The sequence below is a fragment of the Primulina eburnea genome, chromosome 2, assembly GCF_022965805.1.
Source record: "Primulina eburnea isolate SZY01 chromosome 2, ASM2296580v1, whole genome shotgun sequence".
Classification (NCBI taxonomy): Eukaryota; Viridiplantae; Streptophyta; class Magnoliopsida; order Lamiales; family Gesneriaceae; genus Primulina; species Primulina eburnea.
The window spans coordinates 25,484,437-25,506,780 of NC_133102.1; the positions used below are offsets into that span (position 1 = coordinate 25,484,437).

The 22,344-nt window shown below is 38.9% G+C and overlaps 1 protein-coding gene across 1 annotated transcript; it reads left to right on the forward strand.

Annotated features, from left to right (window-relative positions):
• The first annotated feature begins 6,386 nt into the window (after positions 1-6,386).
• Positions 6,387-21,637, forward strand: LOC140824180 (uncharacterized). The gene is made up of 2 exons (XM_073185776.1): positions 6,387-7,647; positions 21,267-21,637. Exons 1-2 carry the CDS (start codon positions 6,387-6,389, stop codon positions 21,320-21,322), a joined length of 1,317 nt encoding a protein of 438 aa, XP_073041877.1. The 3' UTR covers positions 21,323-21,637.
• The last annotated feature ends 707 nt before the right edge of the window (positions 21,638-22,344 follow it).

Below are 22,344 nucleotides of genomic sequence, written 5' to 3' on the forward strand. Positions count from 1 at the left end.
TTCTGGCACAGTTTACAGCAGGCCTTAGGTACGACATTACACATGAGTACCGCTTACCATCCTCAGACGGACGGACAGTCAGAGCGGACTATCCAGACATTAGAGGATATGTTGAGAGCCGTTGTACTAGATTTTGGCATTAGTTGGCAAGATTCCCTACCTCTTTGCGAATTTTCTTACAACAATAGCTACCAGACGAGTATGGAGATGGCACCGTTTGAAGCTTTGTATGGAAAGAAGTGCAGATCTCCGCTATACTGGGATGACATCTCAGAACTACCAGAACTCGGGCCAGATATGATTCGTGACATGACAGAGAAAGTGAAAATCATTCAGAAGAGAATGAAGACGGCGCAAGATAGGCAAGCCAAATACGCCAATGTCAGACATAGACCGTTGGTATTCGAGCAAGGAGACAGAGTATTCTTGAAGATTTCTCCTTTCCGAGGCGTTGTTAGATTTGGAAAACGAGGAAAGTTGTCTCCTAGATATGTCGGTCCTTACGAGATCCTAGAAAAGATTGGTGATCGAGCATATCGATTGGCTCTTCCTCCTTCTCTATCGGGAATACATGACGTGTTTCATGTATCAATGTTGCGTAAGTACATGCCAGATATTTCTCATGTCATTCAACCTGACGAAGCTGAAATAGACCAGACATTGAGCTATATTGAACAACCGATACAGATTCTTGATCGGAAAGAAAAGAAGCTCAGAACGAAGATTATTCCACTTGTGAAAGTCCAATGGAGTCGTCATGGCGTCGAAGAAGCGACTTGGGAAACAGAAGCAGATATGCGCCAGAAACATCCCGAGTTATTTCAATAATGTAAGTATTAGTTTAGTTTTGATGTGATTACTTTTATACTTGCATTGATAGAATGAAATGCGATTTCGAGGACGAAATCATTTCTTAGAGGGGGAGAAATGTAATGCCTGAGATTCTGGTAGATAGTTGAATACGAAACGCAAGAACAGACAGGGCGAAACGATGCGATAAAATATGAAATTTTAGCAGTGCAAGACCGCACCCGCAGTCTGGCAAGCACCGCACCCGCGGTGCAATGGGCAGAAAGTTAGTAAAATTCCCGTAGCCACACCGCACCCGCGGTAGAATTAGACCGCACCCGCGGTGGTTACATGACCGCACCCGCGGTCGACTGTTTTGGAAAAATTTTATTTCTGCCGAAGGCATAGCGCACCCGCGTTCCTAGCGTCATCGCACCCGCGGTCATGCCTCCGAGAAATCCACTCTCATTCTCAACTTGACATGTGGCCTAGTATATATATATAATTGCGCTGATTCAGCTATTCTTCAGTTCCAGCTCTAAGAACCGAGATTTCCTCCATAACTTCTCAAGGTTTTCAAGCTTTAAAGTTAGATATCTCACGATTTAGCCATCCAAATCATATTCCGAGTTAAGAATTGTGTTCCATGCTTTGAAAGCTACAAAGTGATGTAAGTATTGTTTAATTCTAGCAAGTTTCACGATTTAGACGTTAGAGGAATTGGAATATGATAGTTATATTATGTTCTTGACGTATTGAGCATGATATATTTGTAAACAGATCGAAGAACAGATATCATATGCAATTATTATGAAATTCAGCGTAGTTAGAAGTACATTATATCGATTTTGAATATGGTTTTGTGCATAGGATTTGAGTATGAGTTGAGGATGATATAGTGTTGATATCTGTTAAGACTTTGGATTGACCGGTATTAAGAATATACGTCGTTATGCCGTCAAATTGTATCGAGATCACGTAGTGACTGGGATATGTGTTGATTAGATAAGAGATTGATAGATTTTGTATCAACATTTCCATTTCAGATTCGTATTGTCAACCGTGACAGCAACTGTGCGACGAAAGGTATAGTACATGTTTTGTTTGGGGAATCACGACTCAAAGGAGATCACATTTGAGTTTCCCAACCAAAATCACATACTTGTATTACTATCTATATCTTGATATGATTATGATTGTTTATAGATTTATCTCTAGAACTTGTATGCAAATCTTGCTATGCTTTGTTTACAGATCATGTTGCATTGCATTAATATGATTATGCTTGTTTACAGATTTTGTATTCATGCATTAAGATAGGAAAGTCTGAGAGATCATCCAGACTTCTAGACGTTCGGCGATATCACAGCTTAGGGGAAGATCACCGCCCCTATTGTAGACGCGGATACAGATCAGGCCGAAGTCTAGGAATAAGACGGACAGGACCTCGATTGGGAGGGTAGGTGACAGCCAGTGCCGTCTTATTCACAACGGGATCCCTAGAGTTCTAGTCGAGTCGCGTCTAGACATGATTAGACTCGAATTGCATGATTATATACGAATGACATTCATATTAGCATGTTTCATGTTTTAGATTGTTTTAATGCATGTATACATGTTTATACTGGGATTTGTTCTCACCGGTTTTCCGGCTGTTGTTATGTCTGTACGTGTGCATAACAACAGGTGGGGCAGGATCTGGGTCGAGACAGAGATGATCGTGTTAGCGTGGAGATCACGGGCGTAGCAGATGGACCAGTAGTTGTCTTTTATTATGTACTGTCTTTTAATACTGCATAGTTGAGGACATACAGAATAAGACATGTATTGTATGTTGTATATTGTAAATTAAATAAAGAATGTATGCTGGTTTGTTTACATTTGAGTTAATGTAAAAGCGAAAAAAAATTTGTGTGAGGCCCAATATCTAAATAAGTAAGCCCAGCCCATTTCCTATTTTATTTATTTAAACCCCAACCCATTTGAAATAATGAGATCGCTCATTCCAGAAACTCTTCTCCAGCCTTGCTCGTCGTCTCTCTACTGTTTCTGCAGCAAGCGTGAATCGTTCCAGCGGCCAGAAATTTAGCGCAGCAGCTTAGCAAACTTTCTTCCTCCATTATATTAGCTTCTTTCTTGCTAAAGATTGGAAGGTATTGAGCTCGTTTGACATGATTTCCAGTAGCTAGGTGCGTGAGTTTCGATTTGGTTTTGGGTAATGTGGGGACCCGGGCTCTAACTCAATTCTTTTGGGATTTAATTGGATCTTTGTTCGAAAATGTGGGTCAAAAATTTGCTTTTAACATTAATTCAAATGTATAGATAAAGCATAACATGTCGTTAACTTAAATAAACAACATAATGTACATACATGTCTGTCTAGTACAACCATACACTAGTGTTCGAATCTCAAATACAAGTAGTTCAAATCTAAACAGAAACTACTGGTAATCTGCTGCTACACCCGGCATCACCACGCTATCAACTCTCTCTCATCCTCGTCGTGACCCTGATCCTGCCCCACCTGTTGCCATGCACACATAAAGACACGACAACAGCCGGATAATTCCGGTGAGAACATATCCCAGTATAAAACATGGATGCATGCAATATAATAAATCATGTACAAAAGCATAGCATAAATCGAATAACATGAATTAAAATCTAAAACATGCCAAGGAATACAAATCTGTATTCACATAAATTCGTGACTCGACTCAGTTCTAATCTAGGGATCCCCGTGTGAATAAGACGGTCTGTCACCTACCCAACCACTCGGGGCAACGGTACGTCTTATTCCTAGACTTCGGTCAACTCTGTATCGAGGGTCTACACATATAGCAAATCTGCTCCTATGCGTCGATACACCGAAACGTCTAGTTTTGGCAAATCTGCCAATATCTCCTATCTCAAGACTCGAATATAAATCAATAAACAAGACATTACATAATCAATGTAATAACAATCTAGTATGTGATTTAGGGAAACACGTATCAAATCTGAATCGAGTTGTGCAATCCCAATACCACATGAATTATACCTTTCTTGTCGAATCGTCGTTCGAAGTCTCGAAGTCGGAATGTCACTCTGTCAAAACAAATCTGAAATGACAATATAACAATGCATTCTATCAAGATATAACTCATATCAAAATCTTGTACAAGTCAATACTCCATCTCGGTAACAATCGACGGCATAACGGCGTATTTCTTGAATACCGGTAACTCAATCTCAACATGCTCAATCATAATCAACTCATAAACTCATCTAAACATCAATCCACCAGCTATAATCTGTAAAATCTTCACATAATACATGCTGGAATTTCGAACAAAAGCATACGATATCTGAAAATCAATCCGATAGTAAATATAACAAGCTCAAGATATCAAGAACACAATTTAAAGCTCAAATCTGAATTCTTCCAACACATAACTACCGAAACATGCTGGAAATGTAAGAAACTTACGTCCTTTCGTTGCCAATGCTGCAAGGATCAATAATCCGAACTCAGAATTAAAATCGGTTAGCTAGATCTTTCACAATTCAAAGTTTACTAGGAAGAAAAGCTTGAGGAATTGCATGGCCTTGTCTCGGTTCTCTCTTACTGAAAGGGGAGAAATGAGGTGTCATTGCCAAATATATATACAACCTGCCATGTGTCAACATAAAAATCGAAGGTGGCATTTTCGCATGCAGACCGTGGGTGCGGCAACTCAAGAGCGTGGGTGCGCTGTGCTCACGGCAAATTAATCTAACATTGCAGCACCTAGACCGCGGGTGCGGTCCTTACATGACCGCGGGTGCGGTCTCACACCGCGGGTGCGGTCTTGCTAACACCGCGGGTGCGGTGTCTGTTCGCATAATTTCACTAATTTCCTCTCAATGCACCGCGGGTGCTGTATCTCTAACACCGCGGGTGCGGTGTGGCTTCGACCATACTTCAAAATTTCCACTCTAAGTGTCATGCATTACCATAGCTTCGAGTCAACATTAATGACAACTGATAATTCTCGAGCCTTACAGGTAAGCTTTTGGCTTCGATTCTTGGTTGTTCTTGGTGTGTTAGTTGGTAAAAGTGTAGTATTAAGCTTTTCCCCTAATTTCCAGCTAGGTTTCCGGTGTGAACAGTAACTCCGGCGAATTTTCTGGCGAGCCATCTTCGCGAGTTCACCATTGTGTGTTTAAGCTTCGTTTCTTGAGGTATTAAACTTGGAATTTCAAAATTTGTATGGGTTATATAGGCTGCCCGGGTTTCGATTTTTTAACCAAGCCGATTTGATTTAGTCGGTTAGAATGCATTATATTAATATAGGATAGCGAATTTATATTGTAGGTTTTATCGTTGGACGAGTTTCATTCGATAGCCTTTAAGATTTACCGGGGTATTGTAAGTTGTAATTGAGGTACGCTCAAACCTATATCATTATGACGGTTATATTGGCGTGTAAGAATATTTGGTGAATGTTATTTGCTATTATGTGCATTGAATGTTTATATCGTTGCATTCATGCATTAATTGTATTGGCATAACATATTGAGCCTTGACTCCTTTGACGGCTATTATGTTGATTCTGTTGAGATACTTTGAGTCATCAGAGGGACGAGTGGGTTAGGATTAGCCACATTCCCTAGATGACAAGCTAGGGACGAGCGACTTAGCTACTCGCATTCCCGATGCTACGTGCATGGACGAGCGGCGATTTGATGCTGCATTCCTGGCACGGGTGGCCACTGTTACGGTTGATGATGCTATTCGTTTGGACTCCATTTGGTATCCATTATTCCGTTGTCACCATTCATGCATCACATAGCATTGCATTTACTGGATATTATTACATGTCTTTTATTTACGTCATGATTTTACTGGTTTGTCGTACTGGGGTCCGACCCCTGTTTTCTTTTGATGTTGTGGTTGTTTTTGATGCCATAGCAGGTCATTCCAGGGATTTTGACGCGTCTGGTGGAGCGTCAGCGAGTGGTACCCAGTAATCAGTCGGTTGTGTCAGAGTTCCCAGATATTTATATATATTATTCTGGTTTGATACATTTGCCAGGGAGATGCCCTGTGTAGCTGTATGGTGTTGTTTTTATGTTGTGTTGGATTTTATTTGTGGTATGTTGTGTCTAGTCCTGGCCAGTGCGGCTGTAGGATGTTTGTGTGGTTGATTGTGAACTTGTTGATATTTTCGAGCGTATATTATTGTTGTGGTGTTTTGAGATTTTTTTTGGGATGTCCTACTTACGGGGAGGTCATGCCGAAATTTCTGTAGGCCCAAATTAACGTTTTAAACTCGTTTTCGCTGTTTACACCATTTAATCCTTGTTGAGTGGTAATTAATTATTGATTAAGTGCACGGGCCCTGACAGTTTGGTATCAGAGCGTAACTGGGATACGCTCGAAATAGAGTCTAGGACACTCGAGTTTAGGCACAAATAAAATGATTGTGCATGTGCTTGATTTTTTTGCTCTTGCTTGCTTTTATGTTTTGAATTAATTGTATCAGCATGACTAGAGCGTACTAGTTTAAGTTTATGCTTTTATACTCAACCGATTATTTGTTTCTGCCTGTGGATTAAATACATGTGTCTTGTAGATGGCACCTGGACGGAAGAGTAGAAAAGGAAAAGAAGTTGTTCAGGAGTCTGAAGCTCCTAACGTTAGAGGACTGAACGAGACTGACTGGGGAAGACGAGGTCGTCGTCCTCGGGGTGAAGCACAAAATGTTAATGTTGATCGGGAAGTGGATCAGTTGACGAGAGGAATGGTTGAAATGGAACTTGTGATATCTCGATTTCAGAATATGCGCCCTCCTCGATTCTTTGGGAATGAAGATGGCGAGAAAGCTATAGCGTGGCTAAAGAGTATGAAGCGTTTGTTTAATATGCTGGAGTACACCCCTGATTTGCAACTTAAGTTGGCCATTTGTCAATTAAAGGACCGAGCTCAGTTGTGGTGGGAAACTACTGAGGATGCTTTGAAGGAATCGGGTGAAAGAGTTACTTGGGATGTGTTTTGTGCTCAGTTTGCTCGAGAGTATTCACCGCTTTCTTATTATTCGGCCAAGGAAGCTGAGTATAATAGATTGACTCAGGGAAATATGACTGTTGTGGAGTATGCCTCTCAATTCTCAGCGCTTCTTGCCTATGTTCCTCATGTTGCTAGCAGCGATCGGAACAAGCTATCGCATTTTATGCAAGGATTTAATCGAAGCATTTGCACTTTGGTAGTAGCTGGAGCACCTATTAATTATGCCGATGCCGTTGAGAAAGCCAAGAATGTGGAGGCGAGTCTACTTTTGGCGGAACCACAGTCAGTTCATCCAGGTTTTCCTCAGAGTTTCGGAGGCAATGTGCCGTTGCCAGTGGGGGCACCACTATACCCATCTTTACTGCCGTACCAGCCTTCGCAGCCTTATCAGCAACCAAAGCAGCAAAGCTTTAAGGCCAAAGGAAAGCAGTTCAAGAAACAGACTCGTAGCAGTTCTTCTAGTTCTGGCAGTCAGCGTGGAAGCTCAGTTGGGTCCCCAGGTGGAGTATTTTGTGATCGTTGTGGTGGTAAGCATTTCAGTACTCAGTGTACGGGAGTTCAGGGATCTTGTAATATTTGTGGGCAAGTTGGACATTATGCTAGAGTATGTCCGAATGCAGCAAGACAACAATTCCAGCAACCTCAGTTTGGTCAGGGTTTTAGAGGACAAGCAACTAGGCCTTTTGTTCCGACTCAGTCTTTTCAGCAATCTAGCTATCCTCAGCCTAGAGGTCCGGTTCAGCAACTTTTCCCAGGGCCACAGCAGGCTCGAGTTCATGCTTTAACCCAAGATCAAGTTCAAGATGCACCGGGCAGAGTTATTGCAGGTATCTGCCTTATTTTTAATCATCCTGCTCGCATACTGATAGACACAGGAGCATCTCATTCATTTGTATCTGTTGTATTTGTTGATGAGCATGAGATTGCTACTACTCCTGTAACGTCCCGAAAATATGAAGGTCCACGTGAACCACATGCATGCTAGTTATTAAATTGTCTGGTATTTTATTAAATTATTTTAAAGCATTTAAATGCATGTGTATTCCATGAATTTGTTTTTGATTCATGATTTATTTAAAGTTCATGCAATTTAAGATTTTATTTTAAATTACGTGTTTAATTATTTTTATGCATGTTATGCATAATTCATGCATGATCGAATTTAGTTCTTAAAATTTTAAAGGTTCACGCGTTAAAGATTTTTAAGTTGCATTTTTTGCCCGAACGAGGAACGGAGACCGGAGAATTTTTAGGAAAATTATTTTAATACATGATTAATTTCTATAAATTCATTTATGGTGTTTTAAGTGGATGTTTCAAATAATGGGATTTTACCGGGTATTCTTACCCGCAGGAATTTATTTTTAACGGTACGCAAATTTTATCAAATCGGGAGACTTTTTAAGGGTTCGGCTAATATTTTCAAAATCTTTCTAACGCGAAATATCTTACGGGAGTGTGTTTGGATTTAATGGGCCTACTTTTGGGCTTATTGGGCTTAAAACATTTTTTTTAGCTTTTAAATGTTAATTGTTGGCCTGTTAAAGTTATTTTATTATTTAATTAACACTTAAACACCCATTTAACCTAAACCTAAACTCCACTCAGCCAACACACTCCTATCAGCAAGAAGGCCTCGGTTCTTGCTTGTTCTTGCACCCAAAGGATCTCCGGCGCTCCTCTCTTCATTCTTCTCACGTTTTTACATTTAGCAGGCACGCTTTGTACCATTTTTTCTGCATCATACCCGTGTTATATACTGATGATGGTGTTCATGCATAAAATGTTTCGATCTAAGCATTTCCATGAAAGATCTTTTCGGTTTTTATGTGGTTCTTGTTTCTATGAGTGTGGCTCACGTTTTTTTCTGAATTTATGTGCAAGGGGCTGCTGTGTGGGGTTGTCAAGGACAGGAACAGATTGAGAGTGAGAGCTGTAGGTGCAGGAGTGGAAATTTGATCGGGTTTTGTTCTAAGCCGTGAAGGCTGTGCAGATCGGGACTTGGGTAGTGGTTCGGTCCTTGGATGCTTGTACTCCAGCCGTGTGAGGACCTTCTCCAGCCCTAGACCAGACCTTAATTGGTCTGAGGTGGAGGCTGGAATTGCTCAAACAACGCTGGGGTCGAAGGATCAAACAACCGAGCCATGTTGTGGAGAGTAGTCTCGGTAGCGAGCTTGTTGCGTGTTTCTTGATTTCTAGTGGTTAGGAGCGTGAATGGGGTCAGCGTCTTGGTTTTGCTAGATGTCTTAGGGTCTGATCAAGGTCCTTAGTAGGCTGGCTCGTGGCTGGGGAAATCGGTTTAGCGTGAGTCGTGAGTTTTTGGGAGCCAAGTGCAAATGAGTTGGTGCAATGTGATAGGACCGAGAGATCCTGTCAAGTTCTGAATAGTTCAGACGTGGTTAGCAGCATAATGAAATTTCTTTAAGACCCATTAAGCGTTTTTAAGATGTGGTAAAAGTTGGGGAAAATGTGGGTAAAGTTTCGTGTCAATTCGGGTTAAAATCGAGACCCCGATCCATGTTTTAAAACAATTAGGTTAAGTTATAAAATGAGCTCGGGTTTACGTCTAGGAATACTTATAAATATGTTTTGGGACATTTTTAGGAGTTTGGTAAGCTTCGGAACAAAATAATGAGTTTTGGATTTATCCGGGATTTAGTCGCCGCACGAAACGTTAAGTAAAGAATAAATTGAAACGCCTAGATTTAAGCTTAATAAAATTATAGAGAATTATATTTAAGCTCAAATAATTATTAGAAGTCTAAGTTTTTAAGTTGTGAATTTTATGCTAAGGTTTGGTTTAATTCGGGATTAAAACGCATTAATAGGTTATATTTAAAGATTAATTTAAAAGTCATAGATTTAAGCCAAATAAAAATATGGGAAAGTTCTTGTAAGCTTAAATAATTATTTGGGACGTGTTAGGGTTAATGGAATTAAGAAAATGTCAAAGAAGTGAAATTTTACGTCTATGAGCAAAATGGTAATTTTTCGGTTTCAGGGGCAAAATGGTCATTTTGCACATGGGGTGAGATGTTGGTCCTGGCAGCGCCCTGAGCACAAAATTATGATATTTTGAATGTTTATGCATCATGTTTACGATTTTGACGCAATTATGATAAATACGGTGCATGCTTGGTTTAAAGGAAAAATTTCGTATATGCATGCTTTTATTAAGTGATGAATATGATGACACGTTTTGAAGGAAGTAATTTAGTTGTGACTAACACGATGACACGATGATATGATTGGAGATATCGTGAGGGAAAAGGCCCCAGAGGGAGCCCGTTTACGGGAGAAGGCCCCAGAGGGAGCCCGACGATCGTATTTCCATTGACATGATATGATGACATGATAGGCTCGGGCTCAGTTGACGGGTGAGAGTGTCGCTGATGTCCCCTGCCGCCGGGTACCGCGGTTACACGTAGATGGATCCATCGACTGACATGATGACATGATGATACGAAAGTTACAGCTAATGAACGGAATTCAAATTAAGATTTTAACACGTATATGCTGATACGATGATACATGCTATTACCATGTTTTGACAGGTCATAGTTACGCATATGATATGATAACATGATGAGACATGTTTTAACACGTTACGATTTTATACGACACACTTATGTTCATGTTTTTAAGCTCATGAAATGTATTTTGATTATGTTATTTTTCACTGTTGTGTGCTACGTATATGTACTTGTTATTACTGGTACAGGTGTGTTGAGTCTTTAGACTCACTAGGCGTGTGTGATGCAGGTGAGCATTTTGAGCAGGAGACAGGAGGTGCTGAACTCTGAGTAGGCAGTCCTGGTGCGGTGACATAACCCGAGGACCGCGCGTTTTTCCGCATTTTGAGTGATGGTTTTTGGAGAGGAGTTGAACATTTTATTTACGATGAGGATTTTCATGATTTTTACTCATTTACGATTACGTCGATGTTGGTTATTTTTAACTGTGATATTTTCATTGATAAATAAATATGATCATTTTAAATGTAAATTTTTAAAATGAGAGCTCAAAAAAAAAAAAAAAAGTTCCGCATTTTAAAACGAGTAGACGTTTCAGTTGGTATCAGAGCAAGGGTCCTGTATAGGGTTATGCCACCGCCTGCTTCTGCCGCTCAGTCTTCAAGCCTCAAGTCTGTAAGCTTTTATGTTTTGAATGTTTTAAATGATTGACTGTTATCACCTGCATATTTACATTATATATGCTTTACAGTACATGTTTAGCTGTTTATATGTTTTAGAGATTATACGTTTCACAATAAAGGTTCATCTGTCGTTATGTTTGAGATAAGATGCTTTAAAATTTTTATGCATGTTGCGACATGAGTTGAGAAATCATATGATTTGCATGCATGCGGGCCTTGTGCTGGAATTGGACATTTGTAAGAATTTGGTTTTTGGGCGTAAGGAAAGGTTGGAAAGAATTTGATTATATTAATTTTTGGGTCAACAGTACTGATGTCTTCCTTATGGGTCATAAGTTAATCTTGAAAATAAAGAATGTTTTTTTTTTTTTTTGGGACTTGTAGAAATTCTAAGAAATTACTGATTGTTCGTGGTTGCTAGTTGAAGTTAATTTTTGAGGATTCCATGTAAGGATTAATGATTCGAAGAATACGAAAATCCTTAGAAGTATAAAAATGTATAACTTGGGATTTAAGGATTAAATTGAATGAATTGAGAATTTTAAGGACCTAATTGTAATAACCAATAATTTGAGGACCTAAGTGCAAAAATAAAATTCTAAGGGACTATTTTCGAACTTACCGATTTTTTGCGATTAAATTTCGAGTTCGAGAATTTTAAGGATTAATGAGGCCAAATCGAAAATTTTATGGGGACCAAGAATGCAAATTTCGAAGAGTTGTAGGACCAAAAATGTAATTTTTGAGAACTTTAAGGGCCAAATTGCAAATTCTGAAAATTTTGAGGATTAAATTCGAGCTTTTGAGGAACAATTAGGTTGAATCAGTAATTTTTGAGGTTATGGGAATTGATTTTTGGTTTAATAAGCTTAAAATTATTGAAATTTATGTCACGAGAAACCTATAAAATGGAATTATGAATGCCAATAGATTTTGGGTAATTGTGGAATTTTCTAAATTAAGGACAAATTGGATAATTTTTGAGGAAATTAAGAATTTATTTTGCAATTTTTGAGAAATTTGGAGACTAGTTTAGCAGTAAGCAAGAATCGAATGGTTTAAAGGGTAGGAATGTTTGATGAGATAGGCTTGAATGGATATTTGAACTTTGACACATATGGGTTATAATGTTATAAGGAATAACAATCAAGGACATTGTAGGATGAATCAATATAAGGCTTGAAATCTAAATGTTAATGGAGCAATGCTGTGGAAAAATTTAAAAATTTAGAGTGCTAACAATTTAAGATAAAGTTGATCAATTAGTTAGGTTATAGGATTCGAAAGTAAGTTAACTTAAATTTTGGGATCCTAAGGTTTGGTATAGCTTAAGTTTTAATCATGATCTTAAGAGTTAAAATTATATCTTTGTTGGAATTTAATTTTTCTAGAAAGTTGAGTGTGATTTATGGTTAGGATATTTGATAGACGCATGTAAGAGGTGAGGTAGACACCTTGTCTTGAGGAATTTTGAAAGTCATTAAGAAACTTGGGACTAAGCGGATATGTGTATTGAAATTATTTTATCCAAATCTATTTGGATTAGGTAAGTTTGAATTTCAAATTTATGGGATATTTGTTCATACGGAAGTTTTTGGGTGAAACCAAAACAAAAGGGAACTAGTTGCGTTCAACATAAGTTTTCAATGAATGAATATGAAGATTTTTATCGACTGAGAAACCAAAAATCTTGATATGGGAATTCTAGAATTCTATGGGTTATAAGTGAAGTTGATTTATTAGAGTTAGTCCAACATTAACATGAAATAAATTATTAAGTTTTTACGCTAGTATTAATTAAGTATTGAGGATACGTAAAGATGCGACAATTGTTTCAAGGAGGAAAGTCCAAGGGTCTTAGACATCAACTATATAACAATTGGGAAGGAAATAGTTTGAGCATTTAATTGGGGCTAGAAGTGCTTATTAATATAGGTAGAAGATCGACACGGTATAATTGGATTTTATGGATTAACATTACTCGAGGTTTAAGATTTGTAATGATTTAAAATTCGGGATGTACTCGTAATTAGTAAGTTACGTAAGTTCGGTGTCGTGAGATAAAGATTCAATTCAAGGGACTTAGGCTAAAAATTATTGTGAGGTTGAGATAAGGTTTAAATTTTAAGTGTATCACCGATGATAGAAGTCGGTCAGTAAATTTTGGGACTAAGGTTTCCTAAGTTGAATAGCATAAATGCTAATGTAATAGGTCGGTGAATATTATGGGTATAGTATAAGTAAAGTAAGATACGATAAAGGTTGGACATCCATCTCTAGTATGGGGAATTGCGAGATAAGTCAAATTCGAGGTCATAGTAGAATAGAACTAAATCACCTCAAGTCGTGTTAAGTTGTGATTCGCAATCAAGGATTCAGTAGGCAATTTAATTAGGATTGAGGAGACGTAAGGACAATTCATCACTTATTTTATTAGAGTAGCGCAGCGGAAGCGTGGGTTATTAGCATACTGGAATTAAGAATCTAAACTCTTTGATTATCGAGGATAAGCGAATTTCGGGAACGAAATTCAATATAAGGGAAGTAGATTGTAACGTCCCGAAAATATGAAGGTCCACGTGAACCACATGCATGCTAGTTATTAAATTGTCTGGTATTTTATTAAATTATTTTAAAGCATTTAAATGCATGTGTATTCTATGAATTTGTTTCTGATTCATGATTTATTTAAAGTTCATGCAATTTAAGATTTTATTTTAAATTACGTGTTTAATTATTTTTATGCATGTTATGCATAATTCATGCATGATCGAATTTAGTTCTTAAAATTTTAAAGTTCACGCGTTAAAGATTTTTAAGTTGCATTTTTTGCCCAAACGAGGAACGGAGACCGGAGAATTTTCAGGAAAATTATTTTAATACATGATTAATTTCTATAAATTAATTTATGGTGTTTTAAGTGGATGTTTCAAATAATGGGATTTTACCGGGTATTCTTACCCGCAGGAATTTATTTTTAACGGTACGCGAATTTTATCAAATCGGGAGACTTTTTAAGGGTTCGGCTAATATTTTCAAAATCTTTCTAACGCGAAATATCTTACGGGAGTGTGTTTGGATTTAATGGGCCTACTTTTGAGCTTATTGGGCTTAAAACATTTTTTTTTTAGCTTTTAAATGTTAATTGTTGGCCTGTTAAAGTTATTTTATTATTTAATTAACACTTAAACACCCATTTAACCTAAACCTAAACTCCACTCAGCCGACACACTCATATCAGCAAGAAGGCCTCGGTTCTTGCTTGTTCTTGCACCCAAAGGATCTCCGGCGCTCCTCTCTTCATTCTTCTCACGTTTTTACATTTAGCAGGCACGCTTTGTACCATTTTTTCTGCATCATACCCGTGTTATATACTGATGATGGTGTTCATGCATAAAATGTTTCGATCTAAGCATTTCCATGAAAGATCTTTTCGGTTTTTATGTGGTTCTTGTTTCTATGAGTGTGGCTCACGTTTTTTTCTGAATTTATGTGCAAGGGGCTGCTGTGTGTGGTTGTCAAGGACAGGAACAGATTGAGAGTGAGAGCTGTAGGTGCAGGAGTGGAAATTTGATCGGGTTTTGTTCTAAGCCGTGAAGGCTGTGCAGATCGGGACTTGGGTAGTGGTTCGGTCCTTGGATGCTTGTACTCCAGCCGTTTGAGGACCTTCTCCAGCCCTAGACCAGACCTTAATTGGTCTGAGGTGGAGGCTGGAATGGCTCAAACAACGCTGGGGTCGAAGGATCAAACAACCGAGCCATGTTGTGGAGAGTAGTCTCGGTAGCGAGCTTGTTGCGTGTTTCTTGATTTCTAGTGGTTAGGAGCGTGAATGGGGTCAGCGTCTTGGTTTTGCTAGATGTCTTAGGGTCTGATCAAGGTCCTTAGTAGGCTTGCTCGTGGCTGGGGAAATCGGTTTAGCGTGAGTCGTGAGTTTTTGGGAGCCAAGTGCAAATGAGTTGGTGCAATGTGATAGGACCGAGAGATCCTGTCAAGTTCTGAATAGTTCAGACGTGGTTAGCAGCATAATGAAATTTCTTTAAGACCCATTAAGCGTTTTTAAGATGTGGTAAAAGTTGGGGAAAATGTGGGTAAAGTTTCGTGTCAATTCTGGTTAAAATCGAGACCCCGATCCATGTTTTAAAACAATTAGGTTAAGTTATAAAATGAGCTCGGGTTTACGTCTAGGAATACTTATAAATATGTTTTGGGACATTTTTAGGAGTTTGGTAAGCTTCGGAACAAAATAATGAGTTTTGGATTTATCCGGGATTTAGTCGCCGCACGAAACGTTAAGTAAAGAATAAATTGAAACGCCTAGATTTAAGCTTAATAAAATTATAGAGAATTATATTTAAGCTCAAATAATTATTAGAAGTCTAAGTTTTTAACTTGGGAATTTTATGCTAAGGTTTGGTTTAATTCGGGATTAAAACGCATTAATAGGTTATATTTAAAGATTAATTTAAAAGTCATAGATTTAAGCCAAATAAAAATATGGGAAAGTTCTTGTAAGCTTAAATAATTATTTGGGACGTGTTAGGGTTAATGGAATTAAGAAAATGTCAAAGAAGTGAAATTTTACGTCTATGAGCAAAATGGTAATTTTTCGGTTTCAGGGGCAAAATGATCATTTTGCACCTGGGGTGAGATGTTGGTCCTGGCAGCGCCCTGAGCACAAAATTATGATATTTTGAATGTTTATGCATCATGTTTACGATTTTGACGCAATTATGATAAATACGGTGCATGCTTGGTTTAAAGGAAAAATTTCGTATATGCATGCTTTTATTAAGTGATGAATATGATGACACGTTTTGAAGGAAGTGATTTAGTTGTGACTAACACGATGACACGATGATATGATTGGAGATATCGTGAGGGAAAAGGCCCCAGAGGGAGCCCGTTTACGGGAGAAGGCCCCAGAGGGAGCCCGACGATCGTATTTCCATTGACATGATATGATGACATGATAGGCTCGGGCTCAGTTGACGGGTGAGAGTGTCGCTGATGTCCCCCGCCGCCGGGTACCGCGGTTACACGTAGATGGATCCATCGACTGACATGATGACATGATGATACGAAAGTTACAGCTAATGAACGGAATTCAAATTAAGATTTTAACACGTATATGCTGATACGATGATACATGCTATTACCATGTTTTGACAGGTCATAGTTACGCATATGATATGATAACATGATGAGACATGTTTTAACACGTTACGATTTTATACGACACACTTATGTTCATGTTTTTAAGCTCATGAAATGTATTTTGATTATGTTATTTTTCACTGTTGTGTGCTACGTATATGTACTTGTTATTACTGGTACAGGTGTGTTGAGTCTTTAGACTCACTAGGCGTGTGTGATGCAGGTGAGCATTTTGAGCAGGAGACAGGAGGTGCTGAACTCTGAGTAGGCAGTCCTGGTGCGGTGACATAACCCGAGGACCGCGCGTTTTTCCGCATTTTGAGTGATGGTTTTTGGAGAGGAGTTGAACATTTTATTTACGATGAGGATTTTCATGATTTTTACTCATTTACGATTACGTCGATGTTGGTTATTTTTAACTGTGATATTTTCATTGATAAATAAATATGATCATTTTAAATGTAAATTTTTAAAATGAGAGCTAAAAAAAAAAAAAAAAGTTCCGCATTTTAAAACGAGTAGACGTTTCAACTCCGTTGATAGATACTGTGTCAGTTTCTACTCCTGCCGGTGTATGTTTGATGTCTCATGAGATAATTCTAAATTGTGTGATTAGATTCGATGACAATATTATGATTACTAATCTCATCAAGCTAGATATGTCTGACTTCGTCTGTATTCTGGGAATGGATACTCTGTCTAATTATCGAGCTACCGTTGATTGTTTCCATGGAGTTGTCAGATTCAGACCGTATTATGGCAGTAAATGGAATTTTTACGGTAGTGATTCAGAATCACGTATTCCATTAGTGTCAGCAATGGAAATGTTCAGACTTTTGTCAACAGAAAATGAAGGATTCATGATCTATGCAGTTGATTCGACACAGGGAAAAAGATTTGAAGTTTCTGATATTCCTGTTGTCAAGGAATTCCCTGATGTATTTCCCGATGAAATTCCTGGATTTCCACCCCAGAGAGAAATTGATTTTAGCATTGAGTTGGTGTCCGGGACAAATCCTATTTCGAGAGCACCATACCGTTTGGCTCCAGCGGAATTGAAAGAACTCAAAGAGCAATTACAGGACTTACTGGAAAAAGGCTATATTAGACCAAGCATGCACCTTGGGGAGCTCCAGTATTGTTTGTCAAGAAGAAAGACGGAACGATGAGAATGTGCATTGATTACAGGCAGTTGAACAAAGCTACTGTGAAGAATAAATATCCTTTGCCGCGTATCGATGATTTGTTTGATCAGTTGCAAGGTACGTCAGTTTATTCTAAGATTGATCTTCGTTCTGGCTACCATCAGCTCCGAGTTCGAGAGGAAGATGTGCCGATGACAGCATTTCGAACACGTTATGGGCATTATGAATTTCTAGTTATGCATTTTGGGTTGACTAATGCTCCTGCGGTTTTTATGGATTTGATGAATCGTGTTTTTCGAGAATTTATAGACAGATTTGTTATTGTCTTCATAGATGACATTCTGATTTATTCGAAAACAAGGAAGGAGCATCGAGAACATTTAAGGTTAGTCCTCCAGACACTCAGAGCAGCGCAATTGTATGCAAAATTTTCTAAATGTGAATTCTGGCTGGACAGAGTAGTATTTCTGGGTCATGTTATATCAGCTCAAGGAGTATCAATGGATCCTAGTAAGGTGGAAGCTATTATAAATTGGCCAACACCGAGGAATATTTCCGATATTCGCAGTTTCTTGGGATTGGCAGGATATTATAGGCGTTTCATTGAAGGATTTTCTATTATAGCAAGGCCTATTACTCAATTAACGCAAAAAGATCGACGTTTTGTGTGGACTGATGAATGTGAGTCAAGTTTTCAGACTTTGACGGAAAAGTTGACAACAGCTCCAGTGCTAGCTTTACCATCAGGCTCAGGTGGATATGTTGTTTGTTCAGATGCATCTCTAAATGGACTTGGATGTGTTCTAATGCAAAATGGGCGAGTGATTGCATATGCTTCTCGTCAGTTGAAGCCGCATGAGACCCGATATCCAGTGCATGACTTAGAGTTGGCTGCCATTGTGTTTGCATTGAAGTTATGGCGTCACTATGTGTACGGTGAGAAGTTTGTGATTTATTCGGATCACAAGAGTCTTAAATATCTTTTCTCACAGCCTGACTTGAACATGAGACAGCGTCGATGGATGGAATTGCTTAAAGACTTTGATTGTGAGATTCAGTATCAACCAGGTCGAATGAATCTTGTTGCAGATGCTCTCAGCAGGAAAGTTCAGAATGCTATGCTGACATCTTTGACTATCTCTAAAGTTCACGAGCACTTGGGAACTTCAGGATGGACTTATCAAATCAGTGGAGACTACTTTATAGTGTCATCTATTCAAGTTGAGCCACAGATTTTGTCCAGAATCAAAGCAGCACAAAAGACCGATCCGCACATTCATAGATTGACAGAATTGTCTCGAGCAGGTCAGACAGAAAAGTTTAGTGTTGCTTCAGATGGTAGTCTGCGCTTTAATTGTAGACTTGTGGTTCCAAATTTGATAGATCTGAAAGAAGCCATACTAAAGGAAGCACATTGTAGTCGGCACAGTATTCATCCAGGAGTTCGAAAGATGTATCATACCTTGAGAGCTCATTATTGGTGGGAAGGTATGAAGAAAGATATCTCTCATTTTGTGGCTAAATGTTTAACGTGTCAACACGTTAAAGCCGAGAGAATGAGACCTGGTGGAATGTTGAATAGTATTGAAGTGCCACAGTGGAACTGGGAGCACATTGCTATGGATTTCGTGACACATCTACCTCGTTCCAATCGTGGTTGCGATGCGATTTGGGTGATTGTTGATAGATTGTCTAAATCAGCTCATTTTATTCCGTATGATCGTACCTGTACTTATATGAAAATGGCGAAACTGTACATTGATCATATAGTGAGATTGCATGGTGTGCCAGTAACCATAGTATCCGATCGTGATCTAAGGTTTGCTTCGAAGTTTTGGGGAAGTTTGCAATCAGCTTTGGGTTCAAAGTTGGCTATGAGCACTGCCTATCACCCGCAGACAGATGGTCAGTCAGAAAGAACCATCCAGACTCTAGAGGATATGTTACGAGCAGCAGTGATGGATTTCAAAGGTGGTTGGCAAGAATCACTGTCTTTGGTTGAATTCTCTTACAATAATAGTTTTCAGGCAACAATCGGTATGGCACCATTTGAAGCTTTGTATGGAAGAAAGTGCAGATCGCCGATATGTTGGGAAGATATAGGAGAAAGACAGATGTCAAAACCAGAATTTATTCAAGAAATGAAAGATAAAGTTGAATTGATCAGGAAAAGGATGAAAGCAGCCCAGGATCGTCAAGCCAGTTATGCTAATAAAAGGCGTAGACCTTTAGAATTCCAAGTGGGCGATTATGTTTTCTTGAAAGTATCACCATTCTGGGGTACTATGAGATTTGGACATAAAGGGAAGTTAGCTCCGCGTTATATTGGTCCGTATATGATTGTTGAGAGGATTGGCACATTGGCTTATCGTTTGGATTTGCCGCAGAGTTTGTCTTTGATACATAATGTGTTTCATGTATCTATGTTGCGGAAGTATGAGCCAGATCCGTCTCATATCTTGAATGTCGAGGATGTGGAGTTAGACAGTTCCCTTAGCTATGTTGAACATCCAGTGCAGATTTTGGACCGCAAGGAAAGACAGCTCAGGAGCAAGACGATTCCATTGGTTTTGGTGCAGTGGAGTAGACATGGAAGAGAAGAATCTACATGGGAATTAGAGGCAAAGATGCGACAAGAATGGCCTCATTTGTTTGAGAATGTACAGAATTTCGCGATGTATTTTGAATTCCTATGTATTATCAGTCATGATGTTTTGATTATCAATGTTGTGTTTGTTAGATTTCGAGGACGAAATCTTTTATTAGTGGGGGAGAATGTGAGGCCCAATATCTAAATAAGTAAGCCCAGTCCATTTCCTATTTTATTTATTTAAACCCCAACCCATTTGAAATAATGAGATCTCTCATTCCAGAAACTCTTCTCCAGCCTTGCTCGTCGTCTCTCTACTGTTTCTGCAGCAAGCGTGAATCGTTCCAGCGGCCAGAAATTTAGCGCAGCAGCTTAGCAAACTTTCTTCCTCCATTATATTAGCTTCTTTCTTGCTAAAGATTGGAAGGTATTGAGCTCGTTTGACATGATTTCCAGCAGCTAGGTGCGTGAGTTTCGATTTGGTTTTGGGTAAGCTTTTGGCTTCGATTCTTGGTTGTTCTTGGTGTGTTAGTTGGTAAAAGTGTAGTATTAAGCTTTTCCCCTAATTTCCAGCTAGGTTTCCGGCGTGAACAGTAACTTCGGCGACTTTTCCGGCGAGCCATCTTCGCGAGTTCACCATTGTGTGTTTAAGCTTCGTTTCTTGAGGTATTAAACTTGGAATTTCAAAATTTGTACGGGTTATATAGGCTGCCCGGGTTTCGATTTTTTAACCAAGCCGATTTAATTTGATTTAGTCGGTTAGAATGTATTATATTAATATAGATAGCGAATTTATATTGTAGGTTTTATCGTTGGACGAGTATCATTCGATAGCCTTTAAGATTTACCGGGGTATTGTAAGTTGTAATTGAGGTACGCTCAAACCTATATCATTATGACGGTTATATTGGCGTGTAAGAATATTTGGTGAATGTTATTTGCTATTATGTGCATTGAATGTTTATATCGTTTCATTCATGCATTAGTTGTATTGGCATAACATATTGAGCCTTGACTCCTTTGACGGCTATTATGTTGATTCTGTTGAGATACTTTGAGTCATCAGAGGGACGAGTGGGTTAGGATTAGCCACATTCCCAGATGACAAGCTAGGGACGAGCGACTTAGCTACTCGCATTCCCGATGCTACGTGCATTGACGAGCGGCGATTTGATGCTGCATTCCTGGCACGGGTGGCCACTGTTACTGTTGATGATGCTATTCATTTGGACTCCATTTGGTATCCATTATTCCGTTGTCACCATTCATGCATCACATAGCATTGCATTTACTTGATATTATTACATGTCTTTTATTTACGTCATGATTTTACTGGTTTGTCGTACTGGGGTCGACCCCTGTTTTCTTTTGATGTTGTGGTTGTTTTTGATGCCATAGCAGGTCATTCCAGGGGTTTTGACGCGTCTGGTGGAGCGTCAGCGAGTGGTACCCAGTAGTCAGTCGGTTGTGTCAGAGTTCCCAGATATTTATATATATTATTCTGGTTTGATACATTTGCCAGGGAGATGCCCTGTGTAGCTGTATGGTGTTGTTTTTATGTTGTGTTGGATTTTATTTGTGGTATGTTGTGTCTAGTCCTGGCCAGTGCGGCTGTAGGATGTTTGTGTGGTTGATTGTGAACTTGTTGATATTTTCGAGCGTATATTATTGTTGTGGTGTTTTGAGATTTTTTTTGGGATGTCCTACTTACGGGGAGGTCATGCCGAAATTTCTGTAGGCCCAAATTAACGTTTTAAACTCGTTTTCGCTGTTTACACCATTTAATCCTTGTTGACTGGTAATTAATTATTGATTAAGTGCACGGGCCCTGACAATTTGACCCACTTTTTAAATAATATTGATCCATTTAATCCCAAGAAAAAGAATTAGAGCCCGGGTCCCCACAAGCTTTGTGCAACATCAAGCAACTGGTGCCCAATCAATTTAATCCGGCGCTCATCACTGTACTCCAGTTAATTAAACAGCATCTCAATGCTACCTAACCAACTCTCACACTCGACTGATGTCTCAGTACCCGTCAGAGTGGGTGGTTTGAATGACTGAAACCTCTTCAGCAAGGTTTTCATTGGAGTCGGTGTTACATCCATTGGAGGATTTGATGTACTACCCTGTTCTGGTATTCTTCTGGGAGGCGTATCTGAATATCACAAGGATTAGTAACCCAATCCAACAAACCTGTTTCAATTCAGTCTTTCCTCCGATCATCTTACTGCTGATCGAGAATCGGTTCAGATTCGTTCCCAATAATACATATTACAAAATCAAATCAGATAAATCAAGTAACATGTATTATATAAAGCAGTATAACATGTTAGCAATCATAAGCAAGGAAAGAAAACTCAATCTACCCCGCTCACTAGCCTCTTCTATCTCAATCTAAAGGATCTATCGCTCTGATACCACCTGTTGTGGGGACCCGGACGCTAATCATTTTCTTAATCATCATTGAGACTAATTA

What these genes read in the sequence shown, in the direction of transcription:
- LOC140824180 (XM_073185776.1), top strand. Translation starts at nt 6,387, where the DNA reads ATGGCACCTGGACGGAAGAGTAGAAAAGGAAAAGAAGTTGTTCAGGAG. An exon ending in ACCGGGCAGAGTTATTGCAG is followed by an intron (nt 7,648 to 21,266) that starts GTATCTGCCTTA and finishes ATGCCATAGCAG; the next exon opens with GTCATTCCAGGGGTTTTGAC.